Raw genomic sequence first — 22,091 nt, 5'->3', positions numbered from 1 at the left:
TAAGCTGAAGGATGTTCAGTGTCTGACAATAGACAGGAGCACAAAGCAGTGTCACTCAGCTTTTCCTAGAGGCATTGGAAGCACTCCTCAGCACTCTCTCTCCACAAAAGAAATGCACACACAGGCAGCCTGTCGCCCTATCCTGAATTATTGGTAGATATTGTTTTAGTACATTCCAGATAATTAAAGTTCTGTAACCTTTTTTTTTTCACATTCACAAATGTACTTGTATATTTATATAGCGCCTTTCTAGTCTCTGACCACTCAAAGCGCTTCACACAACATATCACATTCACCCCATTTTCGGGAGCAGTTTGGGGTTCTTTGTCTTGCCCAAGTACGCTTCGACATGAACTGGGGGAAGCCGGGATCGAACCGCCAACCTTCTGATTGGTGGACAACCCGCTCCACCACTAAGCCACAGCCACCCGCTTAACCCATTTAAAATGCATAACAATTTAATAATGTTTAAGTTTTGTATTAATTAAAAAGATAATGAAAGCAAGCTGCAACATGGATGATTAAATAAATACTCATCTAGCTAATCAACTGCTTGTGGTGTTGTCCAAACACTGCAGAGTTTACAGTTGTTTATCATGATTTCACTGTTGACTGCCCTTTTGAGTTGAGTATGCATTAGTATACTGTAGATAGAGATTAACAGCTGGGTCAAGGTTATTTTGTCTGAATAAAACAAAATGGCAACTTAAAACCTAGATACATGACTAAGAGTATAATCCTTGGTCTAAAAAAAGATGGAGAGCTTCTTGTTTGTTAGCAGTGACAATTCTTTAATTGATGCTTTAGATTATAGCCACATTTATGTTCAATTTCTGCAGTTTATGTTTATCAATAACGCACCTTTGGACAAAACTAAAACAATAAATGCCACTTAAACAAGATTTAGAGTCTACAGGCATGCTAGCAGCTCTGTGAGGCACAGCTATGCTCTTGAATTAAATGCTAACATCAGCATGCTAACATGCTCACTGCAACAATGTTAACATGCTGTCTTTTTAATATTTAACATGTTCACTGTCTTAGTTTAGCGGGTTGACATTTGCTAATTAGCACTAAGCACAAAGTACAGCTGAGGCTGATGGGAATACCATTAGTCTTACAGGTATTTGGTTAAAAAATAAAGTGTTTGACAAATTGAAATTTTGACTTAATGATGCTGCTAGAGGAAAAGTCAGGGGTTTACCAAAGTTATTATAATTCATCCTGATGGGGACATGAATGTCTGTTTCAATAGTTGTTGAGGCATTTTACTCAAAACCACAAATGTTAACCTCATTGTGGCACTACAGGAAAAGTCAGTAGGATTCATCTGCTGGGGACAATACATGTACAAAATTTTGTGGCAATCCATCCAATAATTGTTAAGCTATTTCAGTCTGGACCAAATGGGTGGATCAACTGACTGGCATTGCCATCCTTAAAGCCACACCGCTACTACCTGAAACAAAATAAAGCTATCCAAGTACTCTTCGGCTCGTCCTTGTTTGGTGTTTTGACTGCTTAACATTTTGTTTGACTCTTAGCCTCCTTGACAGTCAAAATATTAAAAGCACAGTGAGATGCGATGCTCCACCTGGGCTTTTTAAACAAGTGAAGACAACATGACGAACCCAGCATATTTATACTGAACATGATTCAAAGTAAGACACACATGTAGGCACCTGCAAATGCTGTGTCACACAGCGATAATGCATGAACGTCTCACTTATTTCCCATGCAAACACGTACCTCATCTTCTTAGCACTTATACACAAAGGACAGCTTGACACATTTCACACATCAACACCTCCTCAGTCCCAGAGGGGGAGGCAGTCCCTTTTATCTCTATAGACCTGTTTGTGTGAGAACATCTGGGAACGATTAAAGAAGATGTTTGTAAGATTAAGATGATACTAATTAACTATCTGTGAAACTGAGGGGCTTAAACGGCCTTTCTGAAAATCTCCACTGCATGTTGTGTTTTGCACTGCCGCACATTCCCAGTACAACATGTGCATCGTTGTGAAAGGTGCAGAGAGGTAATATGTAATATGTAATGCGAAGAAAGATGTGGAGCATTGAGGTGAGTGCAGTCAGCAGCACCCATCACCCGATGTCACTTTGGATCTGAGTAATCACCTCAAGTCACCCACAGAGAATAAGAGAGGGAGGAGAGAAGGAGAAACAAAAAAGGGGTGTCTGCAAACACACACCTTTTAAGTAGATGCATTTTGACATTGTGTGTGCGCATGTGTGTGTTTTGTAACAGAGGGACAGTGCAGCTATTTGTGTCGCAGAGTAACAGCTGGCATCGCTCTGTCTTACATCTATTTCTATACCCACTAACTCTCCTCAACAAGTTTGCTCTTTATAAGTTCATATCTCCAGCTCAGCACATATTATTTTATTCTATTAGTGTGATAGTTCATTAGAGCATCTTCTTTGTTGTTGTTTTTATAGATGCTTCCTAATAATTAGATCTTTAATGAGATGCTTCAGTTGAGATACATTTCAAAAGAAGCAAAAAAAAGATGCTGGAGATATAAGAGCCCAGTACAGATTTAGAAGCATTTATAAGTCCTAGAGTCTTGCTATCCGGTACATCACATGTCACTGCCTATAGAATAAGCAAGTGTGTGTCTACGCATGCTTGTGCTCCGCTGTGACTTATGTGGGTCATCGATGCCCTACGGTACAGCATGCCCAGTCCTGTAGTGGAGGTGTGCTGATGTTGGGTTGCATTTAGCAGGGCATGATGATTAACCAGGGATGTGTCCTTGTTATTACTGAGAAGAGCCAGAAGAAAGAAGTGTTGATCTGCCAAATGGGAGATGGATGGAGCGAGGTCAGCCTTGAGTACTGATCACTAACACTCACTAATGATGGAAAACAGGGGCAGCAGGGCATCTGGGAGGCAGCTCTGCAGCCTGGTATTTGAAACATTAACTCAGAATACTGATGTTAAGCAACCAGGAGTTGTTTCCTCCGTGTCAATGTGGTTGACTTTGCAAAAATACACCATATACTATATAAATACATATCGTTTCTAGGATATATCATTTTGAAAGTTACCCACCTTCTCAATGCAAATGATTCATGGTAGCATGAATTCAAATAATTAGCCTTTGCAGGCTAACACTCGCTCTGAGGATATTAGGTAGTATGTTTAAAGGCCACACAAGGTCATCAAAAGCTTCTGAGAGGTGGAATCCACATCTACTGGATTTTCCTGCAGTCAGACATGCTGCGTTCAAGAGCCTCTTTCAGTACTATAGTACCACTATCTGAAATCAGTTAGACAAGTCTACACAAGAACAAACCAGTCTTTCAAATATAAACTGAAATCTAGACACTTGATAAACCAACTGTGTTTAATACTACAGTTTGATGTGTTTTAGTTGCCTTATTATTGTATTGTTTTGTTTTTAATAAATATACATACATATATATATATATGTGTGTGTGTGTGTATATATATATATATATATATATATATATATATATATATATATATATATATATATATATATATATAGAGAGAGAGAGAGAGAGAGAGAGAGAGAGAGAGAGAGAGAGAGAGAGAGAGAGAGAGAGAGAGAGAGAGAGAGAGAGAGAGAGAGAGAGAGAGAGAGATTTATCTCTAAGGACTCCCTGGAAAGCTGCATTGTTCCTGAGTGGATTAGTGAAATAAAGAACATTGATTGACATACTCACAAGGAAAATTAAGTATTAAGTACGTCTCCCAACCAGTCATGTTCCGCTAATATTTACAAACATTACTGATGTGAACAAACCTTTTACAGCTTTGGAAAGCTTTAATAACTTGGATTTAGTTGTTGGTTCTGAGAATGACATCAGGTTTTAAAGTTGAGCTAATGTATTTTTTGTGATGGGGCACTGCCTTTTCTTTTTATTCAGTTTCTGCAGGAATAGTTTTCACCATTCAAAGTAAGATTAGTAATATAAGGCACTTGCTCATTGGTCCTATATGAGCTTGTGTGTATTTATGTGTGTGTGTTTGAGCAGTAGGGGTGCACACACATTGGTATTGGAGCCTAGTGTGGAGCTGAATCACTCTTTTCCTGAGCTTGGGGAAAAGGAAGGAAGCCAGTAACCAGCACACAGACGAACACACAGTAGTACTCCTGCATACAGTAAGTCTAGGAATAGACTATGACTTCTGCACATGAACACACCCACCTTGCAGGGCCTGTCTATTATTTTTAAATTCACATCTTATGCATCGCCCATAGATTATAGGTTGACCACCATAACTAACATCATCGCTGCTCAAAGTATTTCTAGTGTAGGTGACCTGTGGTTCATACATTTGGAATATAGCAACTGTCTCTTAAAATTTCCTTCCCCTACTGGAGGGTTACCAAGTGATCCTGTTTTTCTCTGGCCCACCCCTGTAAACAGGATGCTCACATGAGAGTCCCACCCATCTCCCTGTTTCCTCCAGTGCACTCCCATGCCTCCATCCAGTCGTCCCACTTCCATGTGAGATGGTTGTAAACAGCAACATCCATAAGGGAGAGGCCTTCAAACTTCTCTTATCACAAAAGCAGTCTGTGCAAGCTGTCTGCATTGTTCTCCCTCTGCAAAGTCTCTTGCTGTTTTTGGTCCATCAACATTCAGGAGGGGGCAATTAGATGGATGCACATATGGAGATGGTTAATCACTGCCACTGTGTCAGTATGTGTGTGTTTGGATGTCAGCAAGGGGAAGAGTAGGAGGAGGAGTAGGGTGCGTGTGTTTGTGCATATGCTTGTGTGGGAGAGAGCACATTCCAACAAAAGGCCTAAAAATAGTAGGAATATGCCCATGCGACATATTGAGGCTAAAAGCTTGTGAATAATTTGTCTAATGCAACACATAACTCCTTCCTATCATGAAAATATGTGCCTGCTGGTTACCTCTGCCAGCCAGCGAAATTGGACCAGGGTAACCAGTCTGTTCAGTCACACCAGTCGGTTTGTCTCTCTGTTAGCAAGATATATCATGGATTTGGAAGAAATTTGGGGGATGATTTTAGGTACATGCCAGTAAAATTTTTCCCTTTTTAAAAATCATATCTTCAGTTCGCTTCCTTATCTCATCTTCCTTATCTTTCCATCCCTATGTTTCCTCTTAAAGGAAACTTCAGACCCCAGTTTAACTGACTTATCAAAACCACTTATTTGGAAGTGAAAACGAAATTGGACACCTATTGCCTTGTAAAACTATTTGTGTGCACAACTATGTGCGCTGGTTCAAATTTATACCAGGAATTGTGATTGTGTAGTTGTCCTGTGCTTTTTGTTTTAAAGCCTTCTCTTGCCAAGTTACCTTAATATTAGTAATGAAGTTTGTTCATGAAATGTTACAATACTCAATAGGAATGATGGTCAAAACTATGAAAATATGACCCAAAAAACCAACATTTTCTTAACGTAATTTCCTCCACTCCCCACTTCACTCTCTCTGCTTTCCTCAAAATAATATCCCACAAAACATTTGGCATTTAGTTCCCAGCCAGCACCTATACCACACGTGTGTGGGTGTACACATACTCACAATAATACAAATACCCATTTAATGGCATTTCATGTGGAGTGGATGGTAATGATGACCCTTTAAAGAGAGATAAAACCTGCAGTTTTATTTGCTCCCTGCACACTCCACTTGTTTCCGGAGTGCCATTAAATGAGTGTGGAGATCAACAGTGGAGGGGAGGGGGGCCGGGACAGAGAAGGGACATGGAGATTTTAGATGAGGTGTAAGCAAGACTAAACAAAACATCCAGTGACTTTGACTTACTTCTGATTTTCAATCCTGGAAAAAAAAGTGGCAGAAACTTTGACAATTCAATAGATTCGCTTTTTAATGTTTACAAAACCTAGATACCATTAGGGCTGTCATGATTACGAAATTTTAGCTGACGATTAATTGTCATACAAATAATTGCGATTAATGATTTAATTGTCTTTTTCTGTTCATTTTATGCCACTATTATAGTATGAGCCTAATTGTTTAATAATACACACTGAACATTAGAGCGTGTACATGGGGGGGGTATATCTATTGTAAATATGATATATGTAATATTTAAAAGAATACATTACACTATTTCTAGTAGGTTATTCATAATTTCACCATTTTAATTCTACTTAATTCTTCACCTTATTTTAGTGTTTACTCTCAAACTACTTTAATCTGCTCACCTTGCTTTTCCCTTCAGTTCTCTTTTCCCCATGCACACAACTTCACCTCTGTCTCACCGGCTTGCCCCGCTCCGCCTCTTTCTGTTTCTGTCTCCATTAATAATAATAATAATAATAATAATAATAATGGGTCGCCAAAGTATTTGGCTGCCGTTTTATAAACCTGGGTGGCCTGTCCAAGTAAAGTCTATGTATGGGAAACACTGAACAACATGGAAATAGGATAGAAATATGACATTTCTGTTTTTATACAGGTGAATAGAAATGATTTCTAATGATTATGCAAAATGATGGCGTTGGGCTCAAATAATCGCAATCAGGCGATTATGTATTAATTGTGACAGCCCTAGATACCACTTCAAAACACACTGAGCACAGTGTTTATGGCCCTTTAAATTTTGCCATAAATTTTGATTTGATTGACAATTTTGCACAAATGAAAATGTGAAGTGTGTTAACTGAACTTTATTTGTGAAGCATGGAGATATTTCTCTGTCCCAGTTTAGTGCAAACTGCATTTGCTATTGTAGGTCCATATTTAAGTTGGCATTGCCTTGAGGCAGGTTTATAAATAGTCCTTCACTTAAAGGAGTAAGACACATATCTTTCTCCCCAGAACCACCCACTTGTGTTAAAGCAGTTTAAAAACAAATAGATGTTACTTTTGCTTCATTGTTATTTCACAAAATATCAAGCATACTTTCTGGAGTCTGCCATTCCATATGTGTTGAAGAAAAACTGGTACTGAAGAGATGTCCTCAGTTGATTAAAGGAATAACTCAATGGGCCCCAGTTGTCGTTACGTGAATATATGTTTAATACAAACAAATCTGTCGACAGAGAAACAATGTGGCAGCGTGTACACATGGGCACAGCCTACGCAGAACTTAACTTTGCATCCAAAACGTACACTTCTTATACCAGAACAGTGGGTGGGTGGTTTACAGGTTACATCATTTAAAGAAAGAGACTGTCTCCGTCCCAAGTTATCAGCAAAAAAACAACAGAGACTTCTGGGACACTTCTATCTTATGTTAGGAACATCTGGTGCTCCATAACCCAAAACAACATAATCACAAGTGTCATAAATTCTATTACACCCATAAACCTCTTAGTCACCCCAAGTTTTCTCCTACAATATGGAATAAATATTGATGCTAGATTGCAGTATCATGTTATGCATGTTGTTGGGAATTTCTGACATGTGTGACTTTATAATCCAGTGTTGCATTTTCATTTTGTCTCAGAAAAATAAATTAGTAAGACGGCTGCATCTTTGCACATTGTACAGGTATTCAGAGGCTCGTGCCCTCTAGTTATATATGATAGTCTCTGCTGTTTAAGCATACCAAGTCAGCCTACACTTGTAGGCAAACAAGATACCTGATTGACAATTAACAATAGTGTGTTATGTTACACACTCAGCATTTAGTCAAAGCAAATATCCTTTTGCAAACTAGACTATTGATTCTGCTGTGAACATAAGATTAGCTTGTAGCACAGAGAAAAGGTCAGGGCTCAGTGGCTCTGCTGGTTTAAAAAAATATGATTGCCAGTTTGTATAAAACTCCTCTGCCTCTTGGACAAAGTGAATTCAGCTGTGTATATGTTAGTGACAGTCATTAGAATAAAATATGTATGCGTGACCTCAGGTTTAGTAACATCAGCTCAAATATGTAGGCCTCTGGTCAGAATGTTATTAAACTCTGCTGAGTGTGTTGGATGAGAGCAGTGTGCAGTACAGTACTCTACTGCGTTAGCCTTACAGTCGGCATGTGAAAGACCTGAATTATTTAAAGCAATGAGAGCGTGTGCAAGTTTGCACTTGCTTACCCTACTGACTCCTTCTTCCTCTCATTATCTCACCAACCCCCCACCCCTCTGCTTCGGTCTATGTGTTTGGCGTGAAGTGGAATATGTGTGAAAGAGACTGTGCAAGATGGATGCAGCTAGTTTACAGTAGGCCACGGGATGTGAGACATTTTCTAAGGCCATCTGTCGCTTGGAAAGGAAAACTTCCACGCCATGAATCTTTTGGCTGAAATGGGAAAACAGTGAGGTTAAAAATGCTGCGAAAAAACGCCATAAAACCATAGATAGAACGGAGAAACCGAAAACCAGGCAGCCGGACAGATAGGAGAGAAACGACAGGGGGGAGGACAGAGCATGCCAGCCCGGGGAGGTTTTTGTGGAGGTGGAGGTAGACAGAAAGCAGGTGGATGTTTAGACAGAACGATAAGACAGCCTGGTTGACAGAACGCCTGATAAGCAGCCTGACTGTCAGGTTTGGCAGGCTGGCGGTGAAGCGAGTGAACAGGGTATGGAGGAGAGGCAGACAGATGGGTAAAACTGAATAAAGGCAGTTCAGAAATTGTAAGAGCATAATTTAGAAGAGGTCCACCTGGTTTTGAATTTGAGACTATCAATGTAGAGCTGCGCTGAATGCAAATCCTATTCAATTCCATGTGCAAAGTAGGACATCCAAGGCTGACAGTTGTATTTGATGTATTTATATCTTATGCTAACCCAGCATTGTGATGGTACTGTAGTGAGGGCTCTCCTGCTAACCACCGTTTTGTGGCATTATATAGTGGCTAGCTACACAGATCAGTTTTTGCCATGCTAGCAGTTGTCCAGACTGAAATATCTCAACGACTATTGGATGGATCGTCATGAAATTGTGTACAGACACTCATTGTCCACAGACAATGAACCCCACTGACTTTGGTGGTCCCCTGACTTTTCATCTAGCGCCACCAGCAGGTCAAAGTTTTCACTTGTCCAGTGAAACATTTTAACAGCCACTTGATGGATTGTCACAATTTTTTTTACAGAGATTCATGGTTCCCTGATGATGTATCCTAATGACTTTAGTAATCCCTTGACTTTTTCTATAGCACCACCATGAGGTTGGCATTTGTGTTTTTTAGTGAAATGCCTCAACACTGTTGGATGGATTGCCATAAAATGTGGTACAGACATCCATGTTCTTCACAGGATGAATTGTAATAACTTTATCCCTTTATGTTTCATCCAACTTCAAAATTTTTATTCGTCCAGTACTGGACAGGCATTTGATTAATGACCATTTGGTCTGTGGTTGGTTAATGACAAAATGCCTGTAAAACTAATGACATTTCCATTGGCCTCAGTTGTAATTTGTGTTTAATGTTTATTAGCAAATGTTAGCATGCTAACATGCTAAACTAAGAGGGTGAACATGATGAACGCTATACCTGCTAAACATTGACATGTTAGCGTTGTCATTGTTAGCATGCTGACATTAGCATTTAGCACAAAGCACCACTGTGCCTAAGTAAAGTCTCACAGAGATGCTAGCATGGCTGAAGACTCTTAATCTTGTTTGGTTTTGACTTGATATATTGTTAAGTGACATTGTATACCTTTCTTGAGAATTATGAAAAAAAAATAGAATTTTATTCAGTGGTGGTATGCTCATTCCTAATACCTAATAATTTGACAGGCCTGTGTTGAGGTCAAGTCTACAGTGCTAATTACACAAAATCTCTTTCTTTGTTCCAGGGAAGCCCCAAAGCATCGAGAGCTCAGAGCGGGTCCAGCTGTCGGGGACATACAACGTTCGGAAAGGGAAGCTCCAGCTACCGGTCAACCGCTGGACCAGACGGCAGGTCATCCTGTGCGGCACCTGCCTCATCGTCTCCTCTGTCAAGGAGAGCCAGACAGGGAAGATGCACATCCTGCCGCTCATTGGAGGAAAAGTATGTCTAAGTCACACTGCAACAGATAATCTTTTATTTTTCTCATCCTGGTCTTTTATGGTGTTATGTAATTTATGCTTTGGTGATATGATATGAGTTTATGATCCAGAGAGTGAACTGATAAAGTCTCTTATTACCCTCTGCAAATGACTCCCTGCGCAGTGAAGTTTGTTCTTTATGACATTTCACCTTCAACAATTGTTTGTCCTTTAGTGTGACATCCAGTAATGCTTCCTGCTTTGTTCGTTTTAGCTCAAGGTCAAACAGAAGTGGTGCAAGCCAGGTTTTTAATAGTCAGAATGTTTTCAGCATTCTTCAGGGATGTTTTTGTCCATTTCTAATCTGGAGTCAAGACATGCTATAATGTTTAGTGTAATGGATCACTCTAGCATTCAAGTAACCTTATTTCTTTCTGTACATTTTTAAAGTGCCTCCCTAAAAATTACCTTTATCCGTTTATTGCTTTATGGATCTGTGTATCTGCAAAGCCACCAAATATGCTCTAAGGGATTCTCCTGAAAAGCCCTTTCTATCGGTTGTGCCTGACACAAAGGATGCTCCATACCCCACCACACCCAGTTTATAAACATTTCACACACAACACATGACCTCTGGTCAACCATTCATCCATACACTGCCTCTGCATGTGCCTGTGTGTAGTGAGTTTGTGTGTATGCGTGCCAGTATTCTATTCAAACACTGCTGATCATGCGTGCCTTATATATTTTCATGAGTGTGCTTCCGGTTGACTACATTTTTCTACCCTGCAACCATTAAGCATCTTATTCCCTTCAACTGGAGTGGTTTCAAATAAGAACAAATCTATTGAGACGTCCATGTGTCAGCTTTTCCTCTTTGTTTCCTTTTATTTTATGACTATAGGCATGGGGTTATTGTTTATATTCAGTGGGGGGTCAGAGATGTCAGTATTTTAGTCTGTAATGTCACTCCTGTGTGTGTCGTTCTGCAGGTGGAGGAGGTGAAGAAGCACAGTCACTGCTTGGCCTTCAGCTCAGCGGGGCCTCAAAGTCAAACCTACTACGTCAGCTTTGACAGCTTCACGGAGCACCTGCGCTGGCACAGACACGCTGCTAAGGTAACTGTGTGCGCATGTGCGTGAGAGTTAGAGAAAGAAAAAGAGAACATAAGCATATGCTCCCAGACACTACACTACTTACAGGTCAGCTGCATTGTATATCAGAACACGCATGACTGCAAGTTGAAGTATGAAAATATAGAACTGCACCCACCACAACCCCACTGCCTGTGTGAGCTGAGTGGATTGAAAACTACACATATTTCACTGCTGTCCACTCTGTAGTATAAAACCTACGTGTCTCTGGGTGCGCCCACACACATAAACACTACTGGTGGCTCTCTCTCCTTTCTCTCATTTGAACTTAAGTAGGCCATAGCCAGAAAACCTCTTTTCTAAATATTAACAGGGACATGCATGTCACCAGCACCCAGAGGGCCACTCAGAATAGAAGCCTGGATAGAAGTGGCACGTGCCCCAGTGACGATTGCTGAGCCTCTAGCTAACTCCGCTCTGAAAAGCTTGAGTTCACAGACTGTAGATTTTCTCCACGAGGTGGACGTTTATGCTGTTATTTCATTTTAGATAGCAGCTTGTATGTTTCTGTAAATTTGTCTAACAAATGAGTACAGGTTAACTGCTCTTTGCACCTGCAATCATCTAGATCACACAATGTTGTAATGTGTGATGTTAGGCCACTAACCTGTTGGACTTTCCCTCGACTTCTCCTGACTCCCTAATCCTAAGAAGATTTGGCCCTTGAATGGCATTTGACCCCTTAGCAGCAGGCTACACACACACACACTGTAAACCAGTAAAGTCTTGTGTGGTAGAGATAATCCTGTTTAACTCCACGTTTCTCTTTCTCTCTGTTACCTCTCAACCTTTCTCACTTTCCTCCCCACCTCCATCTAGATGGTGTCCCAGAGAATCAATTCGGTAGATCTGTCCTGCTGCAGCCTGGAGCAGCTTCCTCCCAACCTCTTCTACAGCCAGGACCTCACCCACCTCAATCTAAAACACAACTTCCTGCCCGCAGACCAGCGGCTGCAGCAGCTGCAGAGGTACAATGACATTGTAAATCTACAGTGAACACACCTATAAGGAGGGGAAGAGGCAGGGAGAAGTGAGAGATTAGAAAGGAGTGGACGGACATGACGAGGCGTTACAGGTGGAGGAGACAGTTCAGGGTGGTTTGGATGGGCTGGTTTGGGCAAGATGAGACTTGAGAAGGTTTTGCAAAGCTTAGCATAATTTGGCCACAACAGGAGCTGGGCAGGGTTGTTGTACAAGGAGGGGAGAGACAAGACACTTACACAGTGAGGCTTCACTGAACACAGCAGGTCATGGCTGGCTGGTTTGGACAGCTTTAGCTTTTGCCTGCAATTTGCGAGCCATCGACCTGAGCAGTCTAGGACCAGGGCCATTGGCAGGCAGGGACCAAAGACGCAAGCCAGGGCTGTGCTGTACCAGGCTAGGCCAAACGAGCCCAGAAGGGCAGATGCATCTGCAGGGAAGCTTTTAATGTGCCTGGCCTCCCTCACTCTCTCTCTGTGTGCACCATCTGCTGCATGCTTATCATGGTCCCAGATTAAAGCCCACAGCCAAGACATATGTGTGTATGTGGTCCTGTATGTGTCTGTGTGTGTGTATACATGCATGCATTTGCATTCATGTACACAGTCGTACATGTTCACGCCTGTCACAGCCTTTCTTTCCAGAGGATTATTGCCAGAAGATTTTTACCATTTAAGTGAGTGAATTGTGTGAATCTGATGCTTGACTATGTGTTAGCAATGTCTGCAGAATGTAGTATCTGTATCTATCAGAGGGAGAGAGAGTTGCTTGCTTGTATGCAACAGAAAAAGTAGCTGCAGGCTACAGATTTGGGGTCAGTGCATATACAATCTTATAACAGTATGGCATTTGTTTTTGTTTTTTTAAGATGACTGCACTGACAGAAATGTGTGTGTGTGTGTGTGTGTGTGTGGCTGTGCATGCTTGTGTGTCTTTCTGAGAGAAAATTATGAATGAGTAGGAGGTCAGGATTTTATGTTGCTCTACCCACGGTCATTTTCTGAATCATTTGTTTCTTTTTTTAATCCTCTGAATAATGATTGGTGTTAAAAAGATGACGGTGCGAGTGAAATAACTAGTTTTTAAATCTGAGTGAGTGATGCACAGCTCCCCTGCTGGTCAAGCAAAAATAACATCCATTTAGCTTTGCCAAAGCTAAGTAGGCTCATCTGCATTTGACCCAGCATGACAGAAAAAGAGGTCAGTAATGAGAAAGAGATGAATAGTTAGCTGAAAATAGAGACATTTTGACAGAAACATGTAGCAGAGTTATTTAAGTACTTTGCCCCATCGACTGAAGTCGAAAGAGCTGGAGTCAAGAACAATAATCCTCTGTGTGCAGCCTCCATGAATGTGGGTGTATGTGTTTTTGTGTGGACTGTTGTGTGAGAGTCTGTTTTTGTTTCAGTATAAACACTGGCTTTCTCTGACATCTAACATGGGGTCATAGTGCTTTGTATTTCTCCAAGAGGAATGGAATGTGTGAACCTGCCACATGCCTCTCCCCTTCTCTCTCTATTCTCTCTGTCCAAATACTAACTGGTGGGTGATTTGCCAATCAGATATGCATAATCAGTTGTCTGGGATACTAGCTCTTTCCTCTGGCATGGAACTTTATTCCCAGCATGCATCTCTCCATGAGACAGAGGTCACCACTCACTGAGGGGAATATCTGATGTTCCATGCATATGATTGAACCTTCGACCTGTTTATTTACATATGTATGATAGTTTATCAAGTTATGAAGGACATAAAAGTAATGGAAATGAAGGGAAAAGGAAAGGGAGAGGGAGGAAAGTTGGACAGAATAGTGTCAGAAAGACAAAATATGAGATGAAAGGGGGAATTTAAGGCCAAATGAAAGGATTAAAGTTGCATACATTTTTTTTGGCCACTAAAAACACAATTTTTACATATTATCATGTGATATAGCAAAAGTGTTAGCAAGCATTTGCTTATTTACACCTCCAGCATACATAGAGCAACATTAGCATTCATTTAGAGTTGTGTTTCTGTTCACTTAATGAATCAAAGTCCAATATTCACTCTCCCTTTACCTCTTGTTTGCTCTGCACCAACTCCTGAGAAAAATATCTGGCTTTTTAGCTTGCTAAATGCTCCACTATGTTCAACTGTTAGATGCTAAATTGCTAACTTTGTCTGTCTACTGTTTGGTACTGGGCAGGTAGCACACAGTGGACTGTTTAGCTGAAAGATAACAAACAGGTTGTTACAACGGCTAGAAATGAGGTTGACGACAGAGGAATTATGGGCCAGAACACCAACGCAATGAGCTAAAAGGCTCCATAGAGTTGAGGTGAACCAAAGGGTTGCTTGATAATTGAATAAAATATATTTATTAGCAGCTTTAAAACTACATTAACAGGTATTTTGGCAATTTTGGGTCAGCACAACAAGCTGTAATTTAAACACAAGATTAACATATTATCACCTTATAAAGTTGTTATCATGAACAAACAACAAACAATTTACTTATCCAGCAGACACTGAGCAGCATTAGCCTCCATTTGCGTCTTCTGACCACCTGACTAATGTAAGTCCAATATTCACTCTCCTTTTGGCTCTGTTTTGGTCTTTGAAAAATATCTGTCTTTAACTTGCTAGAAGCTCCATTACGTTCAACAGCTAGTCGCTAATGTCTTCTTCCGTTTGGTGCTGGGCAGGTAGCATAGGTAGCATACAGTGGGTTTATCAGACCTGTTTTGTTGAAAGAAAGAAGCTACTGGCCACGGCTGGAAAACCAAAACATTTACCTAAAAGAGGCCAAAAGACTCTGTAGATCTGAAGGGGAACAGCATATTTGGGTGATAATTATTTGTGAGCTCGTCAGGTCGAGCAACACCTTGTCATTTCATCCATTGTTAATAAAAAATATTACTGCAGCTTTAAATACACAAGGACAGTCATGAAAATAAATTAAGAGAATGGCATGATGGGACAGCATGACACAGACAAGGAGGGGGTACCAGCATTACTCAGCAGATTGCAGAGGTTGATTTAATGGTGGAATGACATTTTCCCACACACACCCCGCCCACTGCCTGCAGGAGTCACCCTCAGCTGGAATTACTTGGCCACCCTAATCAATAGCCCTGACGTCTCGGTTGCCCTTTTCTCCATCACATGATATACTGTGTGTATGTGTGTGTAACCTGTGTGTGTACATAGGGAGTAAAATCAAGTAGTGCCAGTTTAAGCAGCTGCTCTAGCCTGCGGTGCTATTATGATGCACTGCCCATCTCTGGCTTGCCATAGCTGCTCTCTCTGTACACATGATAGCTGATAGCAGGTTGGATGTGTGGGTCTGTATGTGTGTGTGGATAAATAAAGACAGCCCAGAGAGTCCTTTCCTCTGCTTAGCCTTGTCGTCCCCCCCGAGGGGCTAACCCCTCTGAAGGTCACTGCTCTGCCATAGGACACCACGCCAAATGCCACTGGTCACTGGTGTTTGAATGAACAACACAGACGTCAATGCTGCACTTGTTTGCTCAACAATCAAATGTGAAGGTTTAGTCCTACTATTAAGGAAGGCTTTATTTATGGGTGTGTTGAGTCTGTGTGTTTTTCACTTAAACAAATTCTGTGTAAGCTATACTTTGCTACATTGCCCATGAATATATTCATTAATATCTATATGAATATCTTCTAATCTCTCTGTAATATAATATATATATACAGTATGACAAGATACAACTACATCCCCAATCACTTGCTCATACTCTCTTCTCTTCCCCTCTTGCCTTTTCCTAATTTGTCATTAAAACTTTTATCCTCTATTACCAGATTTTCTCGTCTGCGGAGCCTCAACTTGTCCAACAACCACCTTGGTCAGTTCCCCCTGGCCATCTGTGACATCCCCACGCTGACGGAGGTCAACCTCAGCTGTAACTACCTGTCCTCTGTCCCCAGCTCTGTGGGAGCCATGACCAAGTAAGTAACAGCAGGAAGTTATTGAGGAGACAGACCCGATGTTTAACTATGATCTAAATCTTTGTTAAACTAAATACACTTTAGCTGTAACTCTCCCTACTATTGGCTTGTAATGTTGTTTCACTTATTGTTCCGGGTCTTTACTGCTGAGTTGGGGCCAATGCTTGCTTGCATTGATGCTATCTCAGGGCTGGGGGAAAAAAAAGTTTACATAGCCAAATGTGGAAGTTACCTGGCAACACGCACGTGGCATAACAACCAACATGGTGTACTTTGCTAGTTTCAGCATTTGAGTAAACAACGACAACTTGCACAGATCACCTGTAGTGCTTGCCCGTGGCTTTTTGCCTCAGTCATGGCCTGCCCGTTGTCTGTTTAATGGCTGGTCTATGCAAGTCATGTCACTCCAGTCCTTTCTTATTACTCAGCTGTTCAAAACATTCATTTATATATTCTCTGTCATTTTAAAAGTTTGTTCAGTTTGTTATTAAGCCAATCTGTTGTGGAGAATCCAGTTTTGACCATCTCCTTTTGTATTTTGATGCACACCTTAGCATTTCTTTACAAGCTTGACAATTTATCTCGTATTCCTCTTGAGGACTCTATTGCCAGTAAAACACTGACTCTCTTTGATGAACCACTGAATTACACTTTTGAAATTAATTACTTGGTGACATTGTTACTCTGCCCCCCCCCAAAAAAATCACACTTTTTTTATCTCTAGGCCAACATTTTCAAGAGGATGGAAAAAATAATTTTGCTGTCTGAAAACCATTTAGTTTCTCACGGGAATGCTCAGAATATTTTAAGTTTTGGTTGAGCTCTGGTATCAGCCTCCTTACCTGTGGAAAAGCTCTTTTACTCTGAGTGTCAGCAAAATGTAAAAATGTGTAAAATGAAATTAAATAAGGGTCTTAAACTTGATAATTCATGCATTATCCGGTCCAATTTACCCCACCATGACAATAGGGAATACATAGATTAAGGGAGTCATTTAGTAGCTGGGTCAGTACTGGCATATGGATAGTACATGTCCTTTAAACTCAAAGCTCATTTGAAACTTAACAGGTAAGTGAGTTGAAAGCGGGCTAGATGAGAAATGAATCTGCAGGAATGATCTGGTATGCCTGTAAATTCCTGAAGTGGCCAGTAGGGCATTTATGCTGCTACTGCCATCTGCTGGACATTACGTGTACTGATTATGACTGCTGAAATTGTTGAAGAAGTCCTTGTTGCCACAACATCATTGATCCTGAGCTACACTATCTGTGCAAATAAAGAAAATTCTTTGTTAAAATGCCAGTCTGCCTATCACTTCTTTCATGAATGGAGTCAATCGTCTAATCTTGTGTTCCTCTCTCAGTTTGCAGACGTTCCTGTTGGACGGCAACAGTCTAGATGAGCTGCCCAATGAGCTGGGTTCCCTCCAGAGGCTGAGTTACGTAGGCCTTTCCTTCAACCAATTCAACCACGTGCCCCAGGTGCTGGAGCAGTTGGCGTCCATGGAGAAGCTGTGCATGGCAGGAAACAACCTAGAAACACTCACCCTGCAGAATTTCAGACTGCTCCGTGTCAAACACATCGATCTAAGGTACGGCCATGTAGGCAGGTTATTACAAATATTTTTAAAAATTGCTATTAGGAGATTATGATAGGGATTTTGTGATTGAAATTTGACAACTTTGTCAAGAACAAGCATCACTTTAAGTCCTCAGTCATGCTTGTCCAAAGCAAGGTACTCAATGACACATATTATCCCACTAATGATAGAAAGAAAACCACTAAGAGGAAGCCAAAACACGAGCAGACAGCCAGACAGCACAGAATCAGGAAATCATTTGCCTGTAGTGGCTCCATCAGGTGTCTTCCCACTGTTTGCAAAAGCACAGAGCTGGAGTGACTTGCACTATTTTACCAGTTAATACTTCACTCCTGACTTTGCTTAGACAGGGTCAGTCAATACATTTTCCAGCATTCTCACCTGTTTGGGCAAAGATCACTTGGTATTTCTGAAGGGGATGTGTTCTTATTCTTTGAAAATGAGTCCAGTCAAGTGTTGAAGCAATGAGTCAATGAATTGATGAGTTTGGGGCTGCAACTAACTCATATTTGCATTATTGATTTAATCTGACAAATACGATTCAATCATGAATCATTTAGTCTATACAATGTCAAAAATAGTTAAAACTGCTTGATACAAGTTCCCAGGGGGAAAGATGACTTCTTTAAAATGTGTGTTTTGTGTGAACAACAATTCTAACCCCAAAGATATTCAGTTTACTATCATATAAGAATCTTCACATTTGAGATGTTGGAACCAGCACATTTTCAGAATTTTCCCATGATAAATTACTTAAAATTATTCATTATCAAAATTGTTGCCGTACCTTTTCAAAAGTTTTTATTTCCCAACAGCATTTTTTAAAATTACAGTTTTACTCCATAATGCCTCTTTTCATCACAAAGTCTATGTCTGTCAATTAAGACAAACAGGGAAATGATGTGATTGTTGGCTGTTGCTTTAGCTTGAATATAGTAAACCAAATTCTGGTATTGGTTAATGGGACTGAATAATATATTTATGTCTTTTATATCAGTCTTTGCCTAGATGGTTTCTAATAATTGAATGCTTGAACATAAGATATCATCAGTAGATGACAGAATGATAATCATCTCAAGTGCATCAAATTCACAACTCACTTTGTACACCAAAAAAACTTCCATCAATGTTGTGCACAGAGCAGCTGAGTACTAAACAGAACTCAAGTAGCTGCACAATATATCAGCCATCACCTGAGGCATGTTCCCTGTCTTACAAGAAAGGCCACAGCCTGTGCAGCTCAGCCTGATCCAATTGGAACTGAACCTTTGCCTCCTCCCCGCTCCCTCTGTCAGGTTGAATAAGATCTCCAGCATGGTGCCAGATGAGCCCGACCTGCTGAGGCACGTGACCCAGCTGGATGTGAGGGATAACAGGCTGACGGACCTGGACGCCTCAGTCTTCCCCAGACTGGAGGTGCTTCACTGTGAGAGGAACCGCATCATCAGCCTCAAGGCCAAGGGTTGCTTGCTCAAAGGCATCTACGCCTCCAACAACGGTGGGTTTGGCACGCAGGACTTCATGTTCTCTGCAAGGGCAATCATGTGTGCTTAGAAAAGACAGATCCCCTTCCCACTCACATCACCACCACTTCACTGGTTTCTCAGCTGATATCACTGATATGAATCTGTTTCTCTGAACCTGTAACATATGTCTTACCTCAGAGAAGTCACTCCTTTCTTTTCCCATATAACTTTATTTCCTCCCATGCTCCTCTTTCTACATGCATTCATTTTTCTCATTAGTGTTGCAGTTCCTGTCTCTCTCCATCATCCCTCTCTAATTTGTCATCACACCCCCCTCCCTCCTCCCAAATGCTCCCCTCCATTTTCCATCTACCTGCTTTTGTAATAGGCCGCGTCTGTCCTTGCTGTAGGTTAATGTGTTTGGATTTCTCCCTACAGAGCTACGACAACTGGATGTCAGTCCTGTGCCCTCCAATCTTAGTTACATGGACATCTCGAGGTGAAAAAAATCCCACAAGTACAAACACACATAAACATACACACTAATTGGAAAAGGTATTTTGAAAATGTAGCTCATTTACAGTACATCCTCTCTGCCCTACAAAAGTAGAAGAGCAGTAACTGTTCAGTGTAGGTGAGACAATTTGCTTTAAAGATCTTGCAACTACACAGCCAAATACCTGGTAAACGGGTCTTTGAAAGTGTAGGGAAATGTCACATGTTAGAGGGCTGTCATTTTTTAACTGTGTCAGCCCTGACCTTTCACATGACCTTTGATTGTTAAGTGAAAGATAGGCTAATGTAACTTTGCTTCTTTGTGGCCAGTAAAAAGGCATAGAAAGAGTACTTTAATTTTAAGAGCTGAATTTATTTGAAAATGTTTTTATTTTTGAACCCTTTTTCCACTTTGGCCTTGAGAGAGCGTAGCAACTCAGATAATCTGCTGAGAGCTGTAATTATTATTGCCTTTTTTGTCTGAAACACGACACAGCTGAGACTTCAGTTACCTGATAAAGTGAATCTGAAATATTACAAAATATGGGGGGAAAAGCCCATTTTAAACCAAAACTGAAGTTTCTGCTAGAGCAGGATTGTTGGGAATTCAAATACATTCAGTATCCCAGTACATTATATTCCATGTTAGGTGTCTCACTTTACAAACTGCACATAATTTTTCATCATCATCACCCATTCCTCCTGTAGGAACCATATGGAGTCCTTGCCAGACTGGCTGTGTGAAGCTAAGAAACTGGAAGTTCTGGATGTGAGCCACAACCTCTTCAGTGATCTCCCGGCGCGGTGAGTCTCTCTCTCAGCGAATGTGTCCGTAAGCCTGTAAATAGAGTACAATGCTGCGTTATTCTCCCTGCCCTTTGTCGGCCAGTCATCTATCCCCCATAGAGCCTCATAAATCACACAGATAGCCTGTAACCTCCACAGCCTTTGTCCATTCTCTTCCTCTTTATATAGCCTTTTAGAAGGTCAGTTCAGATGCTGCTCACTTCCTCCTCCTCTTCTCTCTGTCTCGCATCGACTCAACCTTCCATCATTCCACCATCAACCTTCCTCCATCTGCTTCTCTCTTTTCATTTTTAATATTTCTTCCCCCCCCCTCTCTTTCCCTGGTCCCCTCATTGCCTGCAGATTTATTTTTTACCCAATAAGTGTCAGAATGATGAATTCCAGCTGCAGGCTCCACTAGAGGCACTGCTATTTTCTGTTTTCACATGCTCATCCTTTGCCCCCATCTTCCTCCTGCACTATCCTCATTTCCATGAGTGTTTAGCCTACTTCAGTTACAGTCTATTTATGTATCTATCTATACATCTATACACCACTGTAGGTTCATAAGAGTCTACATATTTATCCTTAATGTTCTAGTACTGACTGAAACATCTGTATGTTCTTCATGCCGCAGGTTGTTATGCAGCAACAGTCTGAGGAAGCTGAGTGCAGGACATAACCAGTTGCAGAAGCTGCCTGAAAGAGTGGAGCGCCCTCTGCTGGAGGTTTTAGATGTACAGCACAATCAACTGGTGGAGCTGCCTTGCAACCTGTTCCTCAAATCTGACAGGTAGCATTAATCATCAGCTGGAAGTGATTTGTTTTTTATTAGTTAATGTGCCTGACATTTGACAAGAAGAGTAAGCGTAGGAAAAAGAATGCAGGTATATGAAAATGAAGGACAGAAATTATGAATAGGATTTTAATCGAGGACAAGATATCCATAGGCAAGGATGACAATCAAATAAAAAACAACCAACCAGTACAAGGGCTGGAGAGGGAGAGGTTTTTAATGGGGGTCATAGAAGTAGGAATTCATGTAGAAGTTTGTAATTAAAGTGACTCATCGCTATTTTTCATGTACAAAATGAGTGCACAAAAATGAGTCTGTACATTCATTTTTACTTTCAGCTTACGATGCGTAAATGCATCAGCCAATAAGCTGGAGCACCTGCCGCCATCCAGCCTATCAGAAGAGAGCCACAGCATCCTGCAGGAACTCTACCTGACCAATAACCGGCTGACAGACAAGTGTGTACCCATGTTAACGGGCCACACACACCTTCGTGTTCTGCACATGGCCTACAACCATCTCCAGACCTTCCCGGCTAGGTAAAGAACTTCCAATCACTCTGACTGTCATTTACTTTTCTCTCTACTCACTCACCTGTATTTTACATTTTACATTAGGGCTGGAACTCATGGTTATTTTCATTATCGATTCATCTGATTATTTATTAGTGTGTTAATCATTTAGACTATAGCCCGACCGCTACTGGATTTTTGTTAGTAACATTGTTTCTGAATTATCTCAAACTTTTTGAGATAATTCTGTACTTTCTGTACTTCTTGGCCAACATATACATAGATACCTATATATCAGTGATATATTGCCAGGCCAATATATAGCTCTAATTTATATTGACTATAAAATGTCAGAAAATAGTAAAAAATACACAAATTCCAAGAGTCCAAGTCTTCAAAGCGATTTAATTTACAAGGATATGAAAT

General features: G+C 40.8%; 1 protein-coding gene across 1 annotated transcript in view; it reads left to right on the top strand.

Moving 5' to 3' along the window:
• The window catches only part of phlpp1 (PH domain and leucine rich repeat protein phosphatase 1), a 46,564-nt gene that overhangs the window by 18,810 nt on the left and 5,663 nt on the right, over positions 1 to 22,091 (top strand). Inside the window, exons 2-11 of the mRNA XM_044220605.1 lie at positions 9,750 to 9,946; positions 10,917 to 11,042; positions 11,898 to 12,046; positions 15,864 to 16,010; positions 17,374 to 17,601; positions 18,906 to 19,108; positions 19,515 to 19,575; positions 20,280 to 20,375; positions 20,995 to 21,150; positions 21,492 to 21,692. Coding sequence (XP_044076540.1) covers positions 9,750 to 9,946; positions 10,917 to 11,042; positions 11,898 to 12,046; positions 15,864 to 16,010; positions 17,374 to 17,601; positions 18,906 to 19,108; positions 19,515 to 19,575; positions 20,280 to 20,375; positions 20,995 to 21,150; positions 21,492 to 21,692 — 1,564 coding nt within the window. The remainder of the gene's footprint in view (positions 1 to 9,749; positions 9,947 to 10,916; positions 11,043 to 11,897; positions 12,047 to 15,863; positions 16,011 to 17,373; positions 17,602 to 18,905; positions 19,109 to 19,514; positions 19,576 to 20,279; positions 20,376 to 20,994; positions 21,151 to 21,491; positions 21,693 to 22,091) is intronic.

The sequence above is a fragment of the Siniperca chuatsi genome, linkage group LG13, assembly GCF_020085105.1.
Source record: "Siniperca chuatsi isolate FFG_IHB_CAS linkage group LG13, ASM2008510v1, whole genome shotgun sequence".
NCBI classification, from domain to species: Eukaryota; Metazoa; Chordata; class Actinopteri; order Centrarchiformes; family Sinipercidae; genus Siniperca; species Siniperca chuatsi.
This window is presented reverse-complemented; position numbering and strand designations above follow the sequence as displayed.